At 50.2% G+C, this 21,248-nt stretch overlaps 1 protein-coding gene across 1 annotated transcript in view; it reads left to right on the forward strand.

Moving 5' to 3' along the window:
* SLCO2B1 (solute carrier organic anion transporter family member 2B1) overlaps positions 1-17,894 on the forward strand; it is a 40,998-nt gene extending 23,104 nt beyond the window's left edge. Inside the window, exons 8-15 of the mRNA XM_029961477.1 lie at positions 4,088-4,196; positions 7,948-8,112; positions 9,465-9,657; positions 10,554-10,713; positions 13,806-13,969; positions 15,571-15,635; positions 16,423-16,543; positions 17,336-17,894. Of these exons, the coding sequence (XP_029817337.1) occupies positions 4,088-4,196; positions 7,948-8,112; positions 9,465-9,657; positions 10,554-10,713; positions 13,806-13,969; positions 15,571-15,635; positions 16,423-16,543; positions 17,336-17,510 (1,152 nt within the window). The 3' untranslated portion in view covers positions 17,511-17,894. The remainder of the gene's footprint in view (positions 1-4,087; positions 4,197-7,947; positions 8,113-9,464; positions 9,658-10,553; positions 10,714-13,805; positions 13,970-15,570; positions 15,636-16,422; positions 16,544-17,335) is intronic.
* Positions 17,895-21,248: the final 3,354 nt, after the last annotated feature.

A 21,248-nucleotide genomic window follows, 5' to 3' on the forward strand; every position in this document is an offset into this window, starting at 1 on the left:
CTCTGTCCATTCTCCAGTCTACATTTCAGTCATTAGTTAGTTATTCTGTCCCTAATCCTGATTAAACATTCTCCCAGTCATTGCTATATTGGAGTGGTTATGGAAAGCCTTCCTTGGCTGGGTCAGGGAAGCTGCTGATCCTTTGCTGTTTCTCCATCCCAGCAGCTCTGCTTGTAACCAACCCATCCCATCCACAGGCTGCTTTGCCCAGTGCTGGACCAGTCTGGATGTGATTTCCAGTGGTGCAGCAGGGCCTGCTGGAAGCACCATCTTCAGTTCTTCCTCACATCACACGTAACTCCTTCCATATATGCTTGTGCAGAGATGGTCCTGGAGATGTTTCTCACTCTCTTCTCATTTCACAGAATCCCAGAATGGTTTGGCTTGGGAAGGACCTTAAACCCCATCCCATTCCACCTCCTGTCATCTGCATGGGCAGAGACACCTTCCACTAGCCCAGGTTGCTCCAAGCCCCGTCCAACCCGGCCTTGGACGATTCCAGGGATCCAGGGGCAGCCACAGCTTCTCTGGGCAACCTGTGCCAGGGCCTCACCACCCTCACAGCCAACAATTCCTTCCCAATATCCCCTCTAACCCTGCATTCTGGCAGTGGGAAGCCATTCCCCCTTGTCCTGTCACTCCATGCCCTTGCAAAAAGTCCCTCTCCAGCCTTCCTATGGGTACTGAAAATGGGGGTATTTTTCTGAAAACCTTTGCTCTGTGATGCCTCATTAAAGCTCCTAAAGCACCACCAAAGGCAGCCTAGAAATACAAGGCATCATCTGGGGAGTAAAGAGGGGGCCAAGAGGCAGGACACAGGAAAGGAATGGGCTGGTCTCTATGTTAAGATTTTCCCCAGGGAGCTTTAAAGACAGGCACAAACAGCAACTAAAAATACTCATCCCATTTCATGAGAGCAAGGTGCCCCTCGGCTGGTTATTTTAACACTCCAGGAAATAGGGTCCCTGGTGGGACCCACACCTGCTGGAAGAGCCATAATGAAGTGTTTGTAGGGAGTATGACCTTGTCAAGAGGAAAATAATTCTTTTCCAAGCTGTGAGGTTTTACATTTTGTTTGTTTAACATGAAAATAACTTATCTGACCTTACTTTTCACTGAGCTGGGAGTGCCAGGTTCTGCACAGCCAGAGGGAAACTCTGCAGACACCTCAAATTAAACAAACCTGTCACAGAGCAGGTCATTTATCCCTGTTTCCAGTGGTGGATTTGGATAAAACCAGGCTGCTGGCACCTCTGGCTGCCCTTCTTGCAGGTGCAAGAGCAGGTGGGTGAGAGCAGGGAAGCTGCCTTTGTTATCCTTTCCTGCAAAGCCAGTCAGTCATACCTGATTTATCCATGTCTGTACAGGGAAATGGGGGGTTTCCCCAGGTCAGGGTCAGGTTAGGGATGCTCTTCCTAATGCAAAGTGTGTGGGAGCTTCATCCCCCTTCCTCACAAGCATGTCCGTCTCCTCCATCCCCCAGGAGGGTGGAAGTGATGGTGATAGAAAATCACAGGATGGTTTGGGTTGAAGGGACCTTAAACCTCATCCATTCCAGCCCCCTGCCATGGGCAGGGACACCTTCCACTAGCCCAGGTTGCTCCAAGCCCCATCCAGCCTGGCTGTGGACACTTCCAAGGATGAGGCAACCACAGCTTCTCTGGGCAAAATCTTTCAGACAGTTAAAAATCCCATTGCAAAAACATCAGGTGCACCAGGAAACGGAGTCCTTTAAGGAATCATCCAGAAAAATCCAAGTGTGGGGGCATTTTGCAAAGCTCAGTTTGTTTTTCCTTGGCATGATGTACAGCATCCTTGCAGGGCTCGAGCACCCCTGATGGTACAGCCAGCATCATTCCAGCATCATCCACAGCAAGCAGGCAGGATTGCTGCTGTCCTTCATCCCACAGGAAGGCATTTCCTGATCTTTTCAGACGGCAAAAAAATATAGCAGGGGCCAAGCCAGTGTGGGAAGAGGAGTATTCCTCCTCCAGGAGGGCTTTGCTCCATGTGCAGGGAGCAGCTGCTCCTGGGGTGGGTGCTGAGCCAGCACAGAAATCCCATTTGCAAGGGTCACACTCACACAGAGACATCCCAGACTGGAGAATTTGGGGGAATTTGGTTTGTTTTCTGGATGTACAGGCTGTTGACTCCCTGAAGTATAATCAGGTGGAAGCTGAGAAAGCCACAGTCAGTAACAGCTTGAATATATTTTTGGAAAACACTGCAGCTTCAGAGCAGAGAGAAGAGACCTTGTAACTAATTGAAAAGTGAACAGGAGAGCTGGATTTTATCTGTGCATTTGAAAAATGTATTAAACCCTGAGCTCCAGCATTAAAAAAAAAAACAGGAAAGGGGTTTCATCACTTTTGCCTTCAAAAAGGGAACGTGGCACTTGCAGCACAGGCACTTTGCCCTCTCTGGTGTTTAATAACCAGGCTGGGTTTCAGGGCAAAGGAGATCATTTTAGCCCAAGAGCTGCCTATTTCTTTCTGTCCATTAAGAACGTTAATTGCTGTTGAATGAACTCATTTGTCCAGCTCAGATCTGTGCTGGGAGCTGCAGCAGAACTGCTGCTGAGCCAGTGGGGGATGTCAGAACCGAGGCTGTTGGCTCTGTCTGGAAATACTCTGTGGTTTTCCATGAAAACCACACTCTTGCTTGAACCCCTTCTGCTGTTACTCATGCACAGTAGCACATCTAAACTAATTAATGCCCTCTGGTCCAGTGATTCCCCTAAAAGCCTGCAGAGTAGGCTGCAGCCTGCAGAAGTTCATCCAAGAAATCCTCCACTCCCTTGGCTTCCGCTGGCTGATGGGGGAAGGATGCCATGGGATGTTGGACACTTGCCTCTGGTGGCTGTCATCTAGCGAGGCTACAAAGGACCTTGGGTGCTCCAAGCACTCCATAGGTGGTGAGGCCCTGGCACAGGTTGCCCAGAGAAGCTGTGGCTGCCCCATCCCTGGAAGTGTCCAAGGTGTCCAGGTTGGATGGGGCTTAGAGCAACCTTCCAAAGCTGGTGGAAGGTGTCCCTGCCCATGGCAGGGGGTGGAACTGAGTGATCTTCCATGATCCTGGGATAGTGGCAACATGATTCAGTGTGGCTAAAAGAAATTAAAAGAACTAAAGGAGGAGGAGTTGCTTGAATCCAGCAGAAGTTTTCAGGAGCAGAAGAAGAATTAAAAGGGGCTGGGAGAGGTCAGGGGTCAGTGGCTGCTCCCTGTTTCTGCCAGTACATCCCTGCTCCAGGTGGCTCTGGGACACAGAACTATACAATCACAGAACTGTTTAGGTTGGAAAAGCACTCAGAGACCACCCAGTCCAACCATTCCCCCAGCACAGACAAAGCCACCACTGACCCGTGTCCCCAAGTGTCACGTTCACAAGGCTGTTAAATCCCCCTGGGGATGGGGCCTCCCCCACTGCCCTGGGCAGCCTCTGGGAGGTGAAGAACATTTTGCCTCCATCCCAGACCTCCTTCTTGCCTGGATTTGTTCCCCCTTACAATTGCTGCCTCTCTCCTTGCTGTAAGAGGGCACTTGCACACCCGGTTGTTGCACCCAGAGGCACAGGGGACCTGCTCATCCTCCACCCAAAACCAGTGTCCAGACTGGCTGGAGGCTGGGTGGAGATCCAGGTGTGTCACCCTTTGGGTTCTTATGGCTGTTCCCTCCCCACACTCAGAGGTAATAAAGAACCTCTGGGGAGGAAACCCATCTCCCTAAGGGTATCCATCTTTCCCACTGCAAAGGTTTACACCTCCTGGATTTCCATATTCTTGGGAGCTGAGCACACAGCATGCTGTACCTGGGTAATGCCACAGCTTGGCATTGATGAAGTGTGATCCATTCCTGTTGGGAAAGGTGGGGAAGCTCCGTGCTCCTGTAACGTGGATATATGGATGCTTTCAGCCCCACTGGAATCCTGACAGTGTGGACATGGGCAGTGATGGCCAAGCCCAGGAACGTTGCAAACTCCATCGGCAAGAAGCACGATCTGGTGTCTGCAGGGATTTGGGAGAGGAGGAGTGAGTTCGGGGGAAAGTCTGGCATGATCTGTGCAGTGACAGCCTGTCCTCTGCCCCCAGGTGGTGAGTGGGAAGGAGAGTGACAGCAAGAAGAAGGAGGACATGCTCAGCCAGCTCAGGGCGAGGCCTGAACACACACAGAACCTCTCTCTGGGCGAGTTCATCAAACGTAAGTGTGAGAATTCCCCCCTCCCACACGGACAGGGCTCCTGTGCCGGCACAGAGGATGAGCAGTGGGATGTGCTGTGGGCTGCAATGCTGGTAGGAAAGAGGGATATTCCTCCCTGTGCTCAGCCCACCTCCTTGAGAACCCCTCGAGATGCAACTTAGGCACACTGTTGGGTTCCCTGGAAGTGTCCAACGCCAGGTTGGACGGGGCTTGGAGCAATCTGGGATAGTGGAGGGTGTCCCTGCCCATGGCAGAGGGGCTGGAACAAAATTACCTTTAAGATCCCTTCCAGCTCAAACCCTTCTGTGAGTCTATGTTTTATGGCTCAGGTGGGCAGGAAACAGAGGCCAAAATCTCATCAGAGCCCAGATCCAGGCAGGAAAGAGGGGTGCAACCTGTGAGCCTGGAGCAGAACCATGGGAAGAGAAGGACCCCCTTCAGCTGGAGGGGTTTTGCAGCTTGAGTGCATCCAGCTGCTCTTGCTCAGTTCTCAGAGCACAGCAGGAATCACGCCCACAGCAGCACTGGCAACTTTTCATCCTCAAAAAACCTCTCCAGACCCCCTCCTAAAGGCTGGTGACAGTATTCAAGCCAGGCTGACCTCCTGTCCCACCGAGGGTGGCTGGCACTCCCTGGAGACAGGGTCTGAGCAGCTAAAAGCAGAAGGGTGGTCAGAATCCAGTAATCCACTGCAATTAACTTGTTTAGGAATGAGCGAGCTCTTTGTGCTGAAGACTTTCAGCTGGGCTTTAGTCTGGGGAGGCAACTGCTAAAGGTTGAGTTGGGTGTTTTTTGAAGGAAATACTCTGCACTTTGGTAATTACTTATAAGAAGTGGCCTTCTGAAGTCAGTCTGTGTCAGCTTCCTCCATATTTTCTGAATATTGTCCCTTTAATTTGTTGGAAATTGTCTGTGTTCTGAAGGTCAGTGCAGGGCAGACACAGCCAGATGAGCGTGGGCAGGTTTTTATTCTGCTGCTCTCTGGCCTAATGCTCAATTAGGGGAGTCAGGCAGGGGGTTATTCCCCCCCGACCTTGGGGCACTGTCATTTAGAAAACCTGTGTTTAGGAAGCAATTGCATGGGAACAGATTTATAGTGCTCAGATGGGACTTTCACACTGACACTTTGCCTCTGAAACATGAATAAAAATGAGCTCCCTGCCACTGGGTGGAGAGAGAAGGAGATATCCCACCTCTGCTGGAGCTGCGGGTTTGGCTTGGGGCTTGTATCAGAGTTGTTGTGTCAGGGCTGTGCTCAAAACTCATTATTTCTGAGAATTTATCCCCTCAAACCCAGTTCTGAAAGAAACAAAGTGTCTATTTTCTGTCAAGAGAGCAATTTTTCTGAAATCACCAGGATCTCTGATGCAAACCCCTTTTTTAGAGCCAGAAGCTGGGTGGTGGGTAGTATGTGTGGTGCTGAGTTGGGGGCAATTCGAGTGAAGTCTAAAGATTTTTCCTTCCCATTTTGTCACTCTCCTGCTTGTTTTGTTTCTTCTCTCTATTTTTTTTTTTTTTAATTACAAACTGATTTATGAAAACAGCATTTGGAGATTTTCCATCCTGAATCACCTTGGAAGTGTCCAAGGCCAGGCAGGAGCAACCTGGGCTAATGGAAGGTGTCCCTGGCCATGGCAGGGGGGTGGAATGGGATGATCTTTAAGGTCTCTTCCAACCCAAACCATTCCATGAAAAGGAAGCATTTTGCCATGTGTCCTGTGGCACATGGAGACAAGTAGAGAGCAAAATCAGGCTTGTGGGATTTTTTGCCAAGTATGGCAAACAAACCCCCATCCCAGGAGGTTCCTCAGGGTGTCCCTTTCTCTGGGCTTTGAATCTCTCTGGAGCAAGGTATGACGAGCAGTTTGCAAAGCCCTGGAAACTCTGCCTCAAGGACAGGAAGGGTTTTTCCATCCCCAGTCAGCAATAAGAGGATGGAGCTGTGGACAGGATAAATGCTCAGGCAAAGGCATTTCCAAGCAAGGAGGTCGACTGCCCCAGAAGGGAGCAGGCTCTGCTGCCTGGAGTTCTCCAAATCTAGGAAAGCCAGAGCTCTGTGGGGAAGGATGTGACACTGGCTTGCACCCTGCTCCTCACACTCACAAGGTGCTCCTTTTGCAGGCATTGGATCTGCTCACAGTAATGAAAAAAACTAGGATTTAGCCAGCCTGGAGTAATTTCCATTGCTAATTTCCAGGCTTCTGTTGAAAACACCTGGGAGGACGTGCAGATTCTGTTGCACACACTGGGAATTAATCCATTAAAGGTGATCTTCAGAGCATTTAGAACACTGTGCTTGTGACTTGTTTGTTACTCTTATGGTCCCTACAGACAGTTTCAAAGACATTTTTTGATTATTATTGTACAGTTTCCACTTGCTTTTAATATCTGCCCAGCTTCCTCCCTGGACCTGGGAGGGAGATCCAATTAGTCATGAGGAGGTGATTGCAGAGGACAGAAATCTTCCTGTGACCTGCTCAGTGTTGTACTTTTAAGCTCTGATCTGAGGTGGCAGAGGGGGCATAGTTTGATTGACAAGACCAAAAACTCTGGGGAAAAGAGCTTTTTGGTGGAAGATTCCCACCAGCTTCCAGAAAAAGCTGGATTAGCTCGCAGGAGGTCTCAATTGAGGTTTCATATTTGCAGTATGGCTGGAATATGCTTCAAAAATCAGGATTTTAGTGATAGTTAGGAGAAAAACCACCTCCCCTCTTGGGTTCACATTGGTCTAACAGCCCATTCCCTCTCCAGCTGCCTGCTGCCCTCTCAGCTCTCCAGTGGGTCAGTATTTTAGGGTCCTTGACCACATCTTGCATGCTTGGACCCTCTCTAATGACCTGCTTTTGCTACTCCCCAACATTTTTGGCTGCTTGCCTGACCCTGAGAGCAGAGTGCTGATCCGGAGAGGCAACACTCCCCTGAACAGGAGCTTAGCCTGTGGATTTGGAGGACCCTGCTGCATCCACAGAGGGTCCTTTTGCTCTCCACATAACATTTAGGACAACTAAAATAAACACACAGCTTGGGGCACCTCCCAGAAGAGCACCAGATAGTTCTCCCAGAGCTGCTGTGCTGGAGCAGATAGAAAGATTGTCCCAGTTGTTTGGGAGCTGCTAAGAGTTAACACCATTAATTTATGGCAGGCCCTTGCATTAATCCTCCCTGTTAATTCCTTATCTCTGCTCCAGCATATTGGCTTTCCGAGCCCTCAGCTGGGAAACTCGTCATCTGTTTGTCTGGAAGTTGCCCTTTGCAAAGCCAGGCAGGGAGCACGGGGGGGAGGCAATGGCTCAGGGGGAGCAACAGCAGCAGAGAAAGTGGGTTTGGGGTGTCACAAAGGAGAAATCACTCCAGGATGGACAATTCCAGCCTCCCAGCTGGAGGATGTCAGCACTGGGCACCCTGGTTCCCCAGGGTCTTTGCTAAGCAGGCTGAAGATCCCTCTTTCTCCAGGGTTCAGCCACAGGGGAATTTGCTGGAGTGTTTCTTGCCTGTAAACAAAGAAAAATTGCATTTTTTATGATTGAAACAAAAAGGACATTGAAATTGCAACCGCAGCAAACAAATAAATTAACTTTTAATGACTTCCCATCTCCTCTTGTGTTTGTGTTAGCAGAAGCTCTGCCAGAAAGCTCCAGGGAACGAGATGAGCTTTACAGTCCCTTCCCCCCTGAGCCTTTCTATGATTCTAGGATTAATATTTTGCTGTACCCCTGCTCTGTATGCAACAGCTTTGCCCTTCTCCTTTCAGGTTTTCCTCTGGTGCTGCTGAGGAACCTGCGTCACCCCGTTTACCTGCTGGTGGTGCTGGCTCAGGTCAACATCTCTGCCATGGTTGCTGGTTTAGCAACGTTCATGGGCAAGTTCCTGGAGAGACAGTTCTCCCTCACGGCATCCTTTGCCAACATGATCATTGGTAAGTGTTGCTGAGCACTCCTTAAAAAAATGATGTGGAAATTACAAAGAATTCCTCTGGAGCTGCTGGTCTCCTTCCATGACCCACAGACAGACATGGCACAAGGTCCTTGCCCATACACTTGCTCAGCTCCTATCTGCTTGCTTTCCTTCCGTTCCACTGCAGCCTGAGCTTGCTGGGATATTTTAAGACCTGGAGAAATGTGTGTTATCTAAAGCTGTTCTCTGTAATCAAGGAGAGGAAGGGAACTCACTGCATTGAGGGAGCGGGGAAACATCAGATGTGAATTCTGCGTGTTCTGTATCAGGGATTACTTCACATCCATCGTTGGGTTAACAATCTGAGGTGTGCAACAAATAAATCAGAAGAAAGTGAGCAGAGCAGGCTGGCAAAGCCCACCACCCTGGGCTTAACACAGGCAGGAAGGTTAAATGCTGAAGCAGTTGTGTCCTGCTGAGCTGTTCCCAGCCTTGATTTACCCTCTCTGTATTTCATGGATGAACTTCCCTACCCTTTGTTCCCACCACCAAATCTTGCTTTGCTGCCTTCTGATAGATCAAAAAGCTTTCTGTAGTTGAAAATTCCTTCCTTGCAGGGTATTTATGGGCTGAAAGCAGCCTCCCCATTGGTTCTTTGCTGAATTAAAACAGTCTGCACTTCTGGAGCTGAACTTTGGGCTCCCATTGTAAAAATGGGGTTTGCAGAACACCAAGACTGTGGTGGAAACCTTCACAGTTTTACAAGGGTGACAATCCTGCACTGTGTGAAAATTAAACATTTTAGGTTTACTTGGTGTTTCCTCCTGTCTACACTGAAAAGTCACAGTTTCTGGGTGAAGCACAGCTTCCCACTGCTCCCTACATCTCCCATCCGTGGGTACATAAGGCAGCCAGTTTGCTGTGAGATCCTGCTGGGTTTGAAAAGCAGCTTTTTTGTAGCATTATTTCACCAGTCCCTGCAAAAACCTTGGTCCCTTCTGCATCACCTGTGCTGAAAAATAGAACTTCAGCAGCAAATCTTCTGGGCCTTTGCTGTGTGAAGGGACTGAGATGGCTCAGAGGATGGAAAACAACATATGATGATAGGACAAGGGGGAACGGCTTTAGATCGGATATTAGGAAGGAATTGTTGGCTGTGAGGGTGGGGAGGCCCTGGCACAGGTTGCCCAGAGAAGCTGTGGCTGCCCCATCCCTGGAAGTGTTCAAGGTGTCCAGGTTGGATGGGGCTTGGAGCAACCTTCCAAAGCTAGTGGAAGGTGTCCCTGCCCATGGCAGGGGTTTGGAACAGGGTGATCTTTCAGGTCACCCAGACTGTTCTGTGACTCTGTGATTCCTTGACCTGCCTTTCCCCAGGTGCTGTGAACATCCCAGGGGCCATGGTGGGGATCGTGGTGGGCGGTGCCATCCTGAAGCGGTTCCAGATGTCCTTGAGGCAGTGCAGTGCCATGTGTGTCCTGGGCATGCTCCTGTGCCTGCTGGTGGCCTTCCCCCTCCTCTTCCTCGGTTGCCCCACGCAGAAGGTCGCGGGTGTCACCTACAGCGACAGGTACCAGGCATGGGCATGGGCAGGTCACTCCCGGGGCTGTGGGCACACCCCAGTCCAGGTGCATTCCTCGGGGGGGAGGTGTGAGTTAAGCAGAATGCCCAGAAATAGGTTTATTCCCTCAGGAGAAATATTTAATGGTGATAAAATAAGGCTAGGAATTATTGTGGATAAACACTGAATCCGCTGCATCCTCAAGTTTAGGGCAGAAAATATATTTTTAGTTTATCCCATGCATGGGGTCATTTGAGCTTTATCTCCTTAGAATTAAAACCTTTTTAACATAAAGATATTTAGGAACAGAGTTGTAAGAGTCCAATTGGTGGGATTTCCTACTGAAGAATAAGTGTAGCGTGGAACCCGAAGTAAACACATTTTTGGCACAAACAGCACAGGATTAAAATTCCATCTTGGAAAGCAGAGCAAGTTACGCACCCGTGAATAATTTGGGCAGGGGCCAGCCCTGGGATCACACCTTGAAAGCTGTGGCTGCTTCCTTGTGCAACTACAACGTGGGCAGGAGCTTCTTGTCTTCCCTCAAGGCTTGATCCAAGTTTCTGTGAATCCACACCTTCAGTGTCTTGTGGTTTTGGTGGAACCTGGTCCTGGCCCTCAGTGGGGAGCTCAGAACGTTGCAAGTACCCCAAACCCCCACATTTGGGACCAAATATGAGGGAAGTGGGTGACTGCCTTAACCATTTGTGGTCAGGATGCTTTGCCCAGGCAGAGCAAAGCCTTGGGGGGTTACAGTGGAATTTCCCCACTCATGTATGGGGAAGGTTTGGTTGAGCAATCAAGGGGTTTTTTACTAATCTCAATGTACACGTGGCATGTTTTCTATGCAAGATGCATATTAGTGATGCTCAGTACTTTGCATTAATATTTTCTCCCTGCTGCAGCTCTGAATTTGGGCACCACGAGTTGGAGTGTAACCTGCAGTGCAACTGCCCCGAGAAGGCCTATAACCCCATCTGTGGCTCCAACTCCATCGAGTACACCTCGCCTTGTTCTGCTGGCTGCAGGGCTGTGAGCATCCAGGAGGACACCAACATAGTCCTGGTGAGTCATTCCCACTGGGCATGTGGGATGGCTGAGGAGGGATGACCAAGGCACTGGCAATTAGTGGTGTTTGTTAGTGTTGGACAAACTCTGTGCGATCCATGTGGAATGTGCAGGGAAGGTTGGGCAAAACAGCAAGGAGAAACCTCTGAGGCATCCAGTATTTTAGGTGTCCTTCCACACTCACCTGACCCCCAAGGGAAGGTTTTGCTCCCCAAATCCTGGCTTCCTTCCTTGAGTGGACTTTTTCCATGGAAGATGCAAAGACTTTCTGCTTTCCCCTCATCTCCAAATGGTCACCAGGAAGGTCACCTTCCTGAGCTGTGTCTCCTGTGGTGGGACAGGAGGATGTGCAGGATGGGAAGGCCAAGCAGAGCACTTTGCATGACCCCAAGTCTGTGGACGCCCCTTATGCTGCTGTGATTTGCCCCATCCTTGAATAGGCACCTCCCAAAACCAGGATCCCAATTTAGGCACCACATACCTGAAGTTCCCTGGAACTGGATGGAATCCACGTGCTTCCTCTTTTTTCTGAGGTTATGAAGGGAAAATATCCATACAGGAGGTACTCACTGTCACATACCTCGGTGTCTTGCACCAGGTGTCACCCAAACTGCTCTCCCAAGAGGATTTGCCTCAGGGAGCAGCTCTGAGTGCTTTGAATACCTGGAAAATCATTAGCAATCCATATAGGATGAGTAGTTTCCCCGCTGTGTTCTTGGCACAGGATATACTGGCAGCATGGGACTGTCTGGGCAGTTAGCAGCATTTTGTTAATTAACAGCTCTTCATTTTAATAACAATTATGTTTTCTGCCAGAGCTTAGTCCCAGATGTGCTTTTCTGCATCCCCGGGCCTGCCTTTTGTGCAGCAGATCCTTTTCAGCTGCTTTTTTCTTGCTCAAAGATGCCTCCAGCCCTTTGACATCCTGTTCTCCTCAGTGTGTCCCCATCCATTAATCCTATAATTATGTGTAGCCACAGCCTACAGCAAAACCAGGGCTCCTCTGATGGTGCCACGCCAACACTACTTGGCAAAGCCAGCATCAGCTCTTCCTTTCAGGTATTACCTGTTGAATGAAAGGAAAGAAGACATTATTGCGTTTATGGCATTCTTCCAGCACCTGTTTTGTTGGAAATTTTACACTTTTCTTAGCATTTGCAGCCTCTCTGCCAGGGCAGGGACCCGTGGCACTCATTGTCTGCTGCTTTCCGTGTCCTAGGGTTTCCAGAAACCCTCCCAGTGTGCAGAAAAACCTACAGTTGTGTGCTCAGCTTTGCTGCAGCCCTTCCAGAGGAGCCTTGCTTTGACTCCTTTTAAAGTTCTTGGATGCTGAAAGCCATTTGCTGTTTGCATCAGCTGATATCCCCAAATTCCATGGACAGCAGCAGGAACCTCCAAATTTTATTCAGGAGTAGGACCTTGCAGTGACAACCTGTAAGTGCTTTGCTGTTTGGTTGGGTGCAGTGTGACCTGTTGAAGTGAGGTGGCCACAAGGACTTCCCTAGGAAGCTCTCCCTGCTGGAATCTCCATTGCCACAGGGCTCTCCTGGGTTTCTGTCCCCCCTCAGCTCTCCCTGTCTGCAGTCATGGGTGGGATCAGCTGCCAGCCAGGTCAGATCTAAGCTGGTCAGCACACATCCCAGAATTTAGAGTCCAACAAGGTCCCAGCTGGGACTTGCTTTCTCAAGAAAACAATTTCTAAATGGTGCTTTGGTGATGTTTGACCCTGAAGAACCCTGGGCTGGCTGTGTGCCAGAAGCCACAGCCCTGGTTTCAAGGCTGCTCTTGGGTTGTTCTCCTCTCCCCAGGTGGTTTTTCCCAGCCCTAGTGTTGCATCAGCCTTGTGGCACTGCTGCCCAGACAGTGCATCTCCCAGGGACAGACCCCCCAGAGGCTTTGTGGTTTGTGCCCTCTGCTCAGAGGGTTTTGCAGCTGGGGTCATGCTCCCTGCTATACAGTCCTCTGGGGTTTGGAATGAAAGGGGCAGAGCCTTCATCCCCAGCCCTCTGTCTGCACTTGGCTTTGTGCGAGTCCCCTCAGTGTGGTGACCCTGATTCTCTGTAGAAGGTGGTGGTGACACAGATGGAGCGAGTTTTTATTTATCTGATTGCTTTTTTGTTTGCTGCTTGGGCCCAAATTCGCCCCAGCTCTCACTTATCTGTGAGGGGTCCTCTGCAGACCCACCTCTCCCTCCATGGCTGCAGAAGGAGCCCAAAGGATGAGTTTGGTTTAGTCCTTTTCAGGTAGCTGAAGAAGATGAATCCCCATGTTCATTTCAAATATTGAATCCTCTTTGCTAGAGGTGGGAGGAGGGATTGTGTCCCTTTTCATCCTAACTCTCCCCCCACGCTCTCAGCCGGGAGCAGTTCCCTGTGGTCACAAAGCCACTCTGCAGGCAGTGCTGTAGGAACAGGGTTTTGGGGGACCCTGAGCTGCTCCTGCCTCTGGGATCAGCCTTCTACAAACTGCCACCCCTTTGTAAAACTGTGCAACCAAAAGATCATGCTGATTTTATTTAAAAGTCACTTCTGAAAATGAAAAGAAAAAAAAAAGGAGAGAACTGGAACTAAAAAATGGAGAAAAGGAAAAAAATCCTCATCCATCACCTCGAGGCATCTTCCCTTTGCTAAGGTTCTGCCAGTTATTTATGACCCTCTCTCAAAGGTGAGGTTTTATATTTTCCCCTTGTAAGTGTTTTCTGATTTAAGACTTCTCTGAGCCTGGGCTCTGGCTTTGGCTGCAGCTCTGCCCTGCACACAGTCCCTGCATAAGGGGTCTCCCTGCAGGACACAACTTGGGTACAGGTGACAGAGCCCAGGCAACCTGTGCCAGGGCCTCACCACCCTCACAGCAAAGAATTCCTTCCCAGTATCCCATGTAACCCTGCTCCCTGGCAGTGGGAAGCCATTCTCCCTTTTCCTGTCTTTCAATCCCTTGTCCAGCTTTCCTGGAGCCCCTTTGGACACTGGAAGAGAGGTCCTGAGTGCTAATTACCACTAATTAGTTACAGACACCCTCAGTATGGCAGCTGGCAGCTTTGCCTTCTACCTTCAGATGAGCAGCCTCTGGCTTTTCTCTCCCCTTTCCAGAACTACACCAACTGCAGCTGCATCTCCAGAAACGGCAGTTTTGCCACTCCCGGGACCTGCGGCACCGGCTGCTCCCACCTCTTCCTGCCTTTTGTGGTCCTGTCCTGCCTGGCCGGGATCCTCGCCAGCACATCCCACACCCCGTCCTTCATGCTCATCCTCAGGTGAGCAGCTGGGGCAGTCACGGCCTGGGTGCAGCCACAAAGGCCTCCAGAGGTGATGGTTGGGGGTCCTTGGGTTGAGGAGGAAGGTTTTCTCCAGCTGAGGGTTAAACCAGCCCTGTGTTACACCTCGTGCCCAGTTCCTCACGGTGCTTTGACATGGATTCTGCATGTGTTGGTGCCTCTGCTCCTGCCATCTGGCACTGCATGTGGATGTCCACCTTCCAGGCTGGGAATGGGAGCAGGCTGGGCTTTGCTGGCAAGCCCTGGTATGGCTGGGCAGGACAGAAACATCACAGGTATCCCCAAGCTGAGACTTGCTTTTGAAGACCCTGCACTGACAGAGTTCCTGCTGCTGTGACACCACAAAGGCTCTTCCAAGGTCTCCTTGGCCATTGCTGCTGAATGCTGCAGAATTAAGCAGCAAGTGGAGACTTCAGGCTGCTGGAGGCTTTACCATGGAGCTGTGTGGCCAGGTGCTCCTGGAAGGCACTATGGTGGTGTCACACCCGAGCAGCACCTGGTGGGTGTCACACCACAGCATCTCCATCCACCCGCGGGGCCATGAGGGTCACAGGAATTCCACATGGCCCTCAGCAGCCCCATTCCTGGGCTCAGCACAGCCTTCAGAGCCAGCAGCCATCCTATTCCTGCTCCCCACCTCTTGCTGGTACCTCAGCAAGGAGATGCACCATTAACTCGGCATTGGTTTAGCTCAGCAGTATTTTGGCTCATTTTGATGCAGCTCTGTATTGAGTTAAGAAGTTTAATTACCTTCCTTTGCTTGGATACAGCCTCCCTTCCCAGGGCAAAGAGGCAATTAGGACTCCAGCTTCCCACCCCCTTGGAAAGGTGCCTATGGGGCAGCAGCAACAGCCTAAACATGAGACCCAGACTAGTGGAGCTGGACCCCAGAGTGAGCTGACCTGGGAATGTGCTGGAAGAGAGGGGAAAACCATGGAGGAATCCTTGTATTAGTCTATATGCTTCCAAGCACATTTCTGTGGTTGAAACATTCCAAACAGTTGCTTTTTAGAGAAAAGCTGTGGTTAAAAATCTGTTTTTACTTTGACTGCCGAAGCTGTGAGTGCTCCAGGCAGTCCCAGAAGAAAGGGGATCTGAGTCCCCTGAGGGTGATGACCTGGATGTCCTCTGCCACCCAATCCTCTCCCATGTGTGACCAGCAGGAACCACAGCCTGGAATATTGATTCCAGAAAACTAGAGTACCACCAAAATAGACACTGGGGCTTCCCACCCCAAAACCAGCCACTTCCTCAGCATGTAAATCCCTTGTTCAGTTACAAAAAGCATCCCTTGTGTTGCTTGTGTTTTACTCCTGGGGATTCTTTAAATGAAAAGCAAAAATACTTTACCTGAGCTCCTCCCTGTCTTTTAGGGAGGATTTTCAGGCCGAGGAAAAGCTGTGGTCAGTGTGTGGCCCTAATGAATGAAACCTCATCTTCGCTGACCTAAATGGGAACTCCCTGGGGTCCTTGGTGGCTGGGATGAAGGACAACTTTTTGGGTGAGGTGCTGTGCCAGGGAGGGAAACGTCCACCTTTGTGGGATTGGCCAGAGGGCAAATTTTCCTTTTTGTTTTTCAGGAGCATCCAGCCTGAAGACAAATCCTTTGCTGTTGGGATACAGTTCATGCTGCTGAGAGTTTTAGGTAAATTAAAATGTGTTAAAAACCCATCCTGGAGAATAATGGCAGCTCTTGGAGGTCTGTAGGGATTTCATCCCTGATGCAGCAGGAGTGCTGTGTATTCAGACTAATCAAAGCCTGTCCTAAACCAGAGAAAGATGCTGCATTGCAGGGTCTGGGGGGCTGCACATGGGGAGGGGACAAGGCACTTCCATGGGGGTGAATTACATAATTTAATAAAATAAAAGGAGGCTGGAAATACCTTTAGATTCAGGAGGTTGGCCCTTAGTTGTGGGTGGGTATTGCTGTGTTTGCCTCCAGCACATCAGGGTGGCTCCAAACCTTGTCCTGTAATCCCACTAATTATTTTTCTGATGGTGAAAATCCATGTTCACCTGGAGGCTCCCAGAACATGCCACAGCAGTGCTGGAAAGGGGCATAAATGCTCAGGGCATGAAGGAGGTGGTGGAGTCACAGCCTCTGGGAGTGCTCAAGAGGTGCCTGGATATGGTTTAGGGGTGATTATGGTGGTGCTGTGTTGACAGTTGGACTTGAAGATCTTGAAGGTCTCATCCAGCCTTGATGATTCTGCGATTCCTGGGATGAGCAATGAGAAAGAACTTCCATCTCAATGGGGAGCAAACACACAACCAGGCCTTGGCGTGTTGTGCAAGACCAGTGGCTTCATGGGCCACAGCAAAGGCCATCCCAAGCCACTTCCCAGCCCTTTAGCACACGGGGAAGTCACCAGGCTTGGGTGTGTGCCAGCAGAGCAGCTCCCTTGGCATAACCAAGCCCTCTCTGCTTCCAGCGTGGATGCCGGGGCCCATCCTGTACGGCAGCGCCATCGACACCACCTGCATCCTGTGGGAGAAGAGGTGTGACAGGAAGGCAGCCTGCAGATACTATGACAACACCCTCTTCAGGCAAAGGTAGAGCTGACCCAGCAGCAGGAGGGCTGAGGGGGTAGAGGGAAACCCAGGGGGAACGTGGCACCCACCTCTGACACGGGATAAATTGCTGGTGAACAAACAGGGGCACTCGCAACCCCCTGGGCCAGGATAACCCCCAACAGTGGCCAGGAATGGTTTGGAAAACCACTGGCACAGGCCCAAACCCCACCAGAGACTGTGCAAACTTGCTGCTGTAACGCACAGAGGTCCAGTTCCAGGAGAACCCCTGCAATCCTTCACTGGAACAAGCTCCCTGGGGACACAGTAGAGTCCTCCTCACTGGAGGCTTTCAAGATGAGAGTGGACAAAGCTCTAGACAATCTCCCCCAGGCTCCCTTTCCCATGGAAGGTTGGACCACATGGGTTTTTGAGGTCCCTCCCAACCTGAGCTGTTGTGTGATGCTGTGGTGACTCCTTTTACATGGATAGACAGAAGCAGCCTGTCCTGGTGTCTTCTCCATGGGGGAAATGCAGCAGTGGGGATCAAACCTGCCTGCCTGTGAGGTGCTGCAGGGGGCCTGGGGACATTGAGTATTGGTGCCCCGGGGTTCATCTTCCAATAAAACACCCCAACTCGACACACAGAAGACACCAAATGCAGCCTGTGCACGGTGAGGAGGCTGGGAAGGAGCTCTAGGTGATGATATTCCATCCCCATGGCAGGTTCATCATTGAATGACTCTCTGACCAGTAGCTGTGTCAAGTCCTTTCCACCCTTGAGCCCAGGGCAGTGCCCTGGCCACTCTGATTTGTTGTGTTCCCACACCACAGGTACCTGGGTCTCCAGTTTTTCTTTGAGGTGGGAGCCTTCCTGTGCTTCGTGGCCGTGTATGTGATCCTCAGGAAGCAGGAGAGGGAAGCCAGCAAGGCAGCAGAGACAAAGGCAGACCCAGAGAAGGAGAAGATGGCAGGAAAGTCCACAAAGACCCCGGAATCCAAAGTGTGACACCAAGAAGGTGACTCGTGATCTGTGTCTGGGGAGGTGAAGCCACCCACCCCTGAACTGTGAAGGGTGGATGGTGATGGACCATGGGGCTGCTTCCTGATCTTCTGGGTGGGAATAACTCCTCCTGCACTGCCCTGGGAGTCCATCCATACATTGTTCTGCCTCTTCCACCTCGCTGGTGCAGCTTGCTCCTTCACACGGATTATTCCACTCACCGTAACCTTTGGATGCTGCAGCCTTCAGGATTTATGTCCTCCAAAGCATTTGTTCCTGCTGACAGTCTTGGTGATGCCAGCACTGAACAGCTGAAGAGTTTTGTGTGTGTGAGGGGTTTTTTTTTAGCAATAAATCATTTTTAAGAAATGGTTTTGTACTGAACCCATAGATCTCTGTGAGTGATGGTCTGTCCTTGCCCCCAGAATGTCAGCTGTGCTTACTGCCTTTCCTCTCAGGGTGTTAGATGGTCTCTCTTCTTGAAGGCTTCATCCAGCTCCACCTGACATTGCTGGGATTTTTGTCACTGGCTGTGGACCTTTCCAAGGACCAACCTACACATCTGCTGAAGCTTTGGTGGTGAGGGGCAGGGATGAGGATCCTGGGGAGGGGGGACATCAAAAGGAACTGGAGAAACTCCAGTACCTGCAGGCTTGGGGCACTTTGCCAGCAGGGCCATATTTTGCAATAATAATAATAATAATAATAATAATAATAACTCTTATTTTTGAGTTATCAGTACTTATTTTCTGATTCTCAGTGCTTATCACAGGAGGTTACTAAAACACCTGAGTGTTTAGGCTCCTTCCTAGTTTGCAGCTTGACAAAGACAGGACTTTTTCCAGAGATGCAGTATCAGAGAGGGAGGTTGAAGCCATCCCTGTCCAGACTGGGCAGAGCTCTGAGCTGAGCACAAAGCCCATCAGCCCTGTGCCCCTTGAAGGGGTTTCTGTCTGTGATTATGGGGTAGAAGTTGAGTCTGGGGTTATTTTGGTGCAGCTGCCTCTGTTTTCTGCATTTATCCCATCCTGGGGCTCCTTTCCTCTCAAGCCCAGGTTGTGTTGCTGCTCTCCTACCACCAGTTTGCAACCACAGACCACGGGGGGAACTTGTCATTTTTGGCTCCAGAATGGAATTTAGTAGAGAAGACAAAACTTCTAAGTTCAACCCAAATATGCAGAAGAGAAACACACAGTGGAGAAAATTCACCAACTCCTTCCACCCTGGCAAATGGTCCTCTGGTGAGGGCTGGGTTGTGCAGAAAAGAGCTATGGGGGAGGATGGGAAAGCCTGTAAGTGACTGATTTAGATAGTTCTAAATATCTACCAGGCTCTTAGCCCAGCCATTTTGAGAGACCCAACTACCATAGTGCAGACTGAGAAATTAATTTGAATTTTTTAGGGTCTTGGGCTTTTTTTCCCCTATTTTTATGCAGTGCTTCATGTTCGTTGAGATGGTTGAGACAGTCTACAGCCCTGTTCACAGATATCAACTCAGAACTGACTTCTGGCTTCAAAGAAGGTTCTAGAAGGCAGACAGTTGTCTGAGTGGATGTGGGTGGACCCACTCAAAGAAGGACAAGTAGCATATGCTGGCCATGACACCCCAGATCTGGGGGAGTTTTGCAGTGTTTTCAATTCTCAAGGCAGCATCTGTTGCTAAACCAGACAGGAGTGGAATAAGAATGAGGTTCTTCAGACCGGAGTAGGGAAGAGGCAGTCCAGGATGCTCTCAGGGGTCACTCCAGCTCTTGGCAGCCCAGGAATCTGTGGCATCCTTGCTGCATCCTGTGGAGAAGAAGGTTCTTTCCTGGCTCTGCACAAGCCCTCGGCTCGCAGGCGGTTTCCTGCCTTGCTCTGCACAATCCCAAGTCGCTCCAAGGTACTTTGCAAGCCTCAACAAATAAATAACAACACACTTTGTTTTGCATGGAGTGAAAAGTCAGGAGCTGCCACGTGCTTTGCCAGGAATCTGCCACAGATTTGCTTCTTGGCCCAGAGAAGCTGTGGCTGCCCCACCCCTGGAAGAGTCCAAGGCCAGGTTGGATGGGGCTTAGAGCAACCTGGGCTAGTGGAAGGTGTCCCTGCCCATGGCAGGGGGTGGGACTGGATGATCTTTCACTCCCAGAAAGGCCTGTTCTCCCTGCTGGGCTTGGCACTCCATTTCTATTTTCCACTTGGAAAACTCCTATCCCGTCATGTGAAGGTTTTTTGCTCAGGCAATGCACAAGGTGGCACAGCCTGAATTCTTCCTTTCCTGGTTACCCCTCCAGCAGAGGAGAGATCCCTGTGGATAAGCATCCAAGGTAATTGCAAACAGTGTGTCAGCTTTGTGGTCAGCTGTGGGCCTGTTATTATGCCTTTGTTCTGGTAATTCCCATCAATTTGGGCTGGAGTTTCTATCAAGAGAAATAAACCCACTTTTTTCCCCTTCCCCTCCTCTGTGCTCTTTGAGCAGGCTGTTGAAAGGGACTGACTTGGCAGAGAAGATTAAAAGGAGGCAGTTTGGAAAGGCTGGGAGGAGGATAAAACCCAGGAAATATGAAAAGGTTGTCAGCACCCAGGGAGCAGGAGGAGGAGTGTTTGATGGGGAGCAAGTGGCAGGCAGGTAGGAGGGTTGCGAAGGGAAGGAAGCAAAGGAAGTCATAGCAGCAGCAAAATCCACCCTGTTCTGTTCTCCAGGTTTTCCCCAGGGGAGATACTCCCCTGGAGACAGCTTAAAATAGAATTTACAGAGCAGTTCAGGATATACCTCAGCAGCCATACATTTCTTGGGGAAGACTAACAGGGGTGAATCCAGCTGGGCCAGAACTCCATGGACTACTGGAACTGAAGCACTGGATGTTTTCAGGCAGCATTTTGTGGTACCAGGAGGTCACAGACCTGAAGGTGCTGGTGAGAATTGCACAGGGAGAAGAGGAGGAATTAAAACAAAGCATTAAAACAGAGCCCAGAGCTGCTTTATAGCTGATTATGATGCTCATTCCTCTGGAAAAAGAGCAAAGCTGAAGCTTTTAAATAACCTGCAATCCTCCTGTGGTGTATTTAGCTCAGCTCCATCTCTTCCTGCAGTGTCCCTGGGCTGCTGCTCCACTGCAACCAAACCCAAAGGGTTTCTCCTGCTGTTGCAAGAGCAGGTTTTTCACCAGAGGGGATGGTCCCAGTCCCATGTGGATTTGGTGACTGTTCACAGAGTGCCAACAACGTGTGTATCAAAACTCTGTGCATGCTTCCATTCAGATTCACCCAAACTGCCTCTGGCAACCTGAAATCTGTTCCCAGGAAATGCTCATTGAAGAGACACAGTTTGTAGCAAAAAGACAAAGAATTGCTGTGCCTGGAACTGTGGATAAAATCCAGTCCCCAGGCTGGGGAAGAGGAAGGCAAGTAATCCAAATACCTTTATATAAAAGGTAGAAATGCTTAGTTCAGGAAAATCTGGGAAGTTCCCACCAGGACACCGGAAAGATGAGCCAAGGAATCACTGAGCTGCTGCCAATTAACCCCACAATTCCCAGAAGTTGGGGGTTTCTGGAGGATCTTAGGGAAAAGAGAAGTCAGGCAGATCCAGACCCACTGAGCACTGAAAAGATGCTGAAGAAGTTACTAATTCATCACTTGGATTATGATGTCATGGATTGTCATGGGGAGATCACATCAAACATTTGATTTCTCCTTTGGGCAGGTACCTGGCCCACCTGGAGAAGCTGTGCTACCTCTTGACTGAGGGAAGGATTTTGACCC

This window comes from Manacus vitellinus, unplaced genomic scaffold, assembly GCF_001715985.3.
Source record: "Manacus vitellinus isolate BGI_N305 unplaced genomic scaffold, ASM171598v3 scaffold_35_pilon, whole genome shotgun sequence".
In the NCBI taxonomy this organism is placed as follows: Eukaryota; Metazoa; Chordata; class Aves; order Passeriformes; family Pipridae; genus Manacus; species Manacus vitellinus.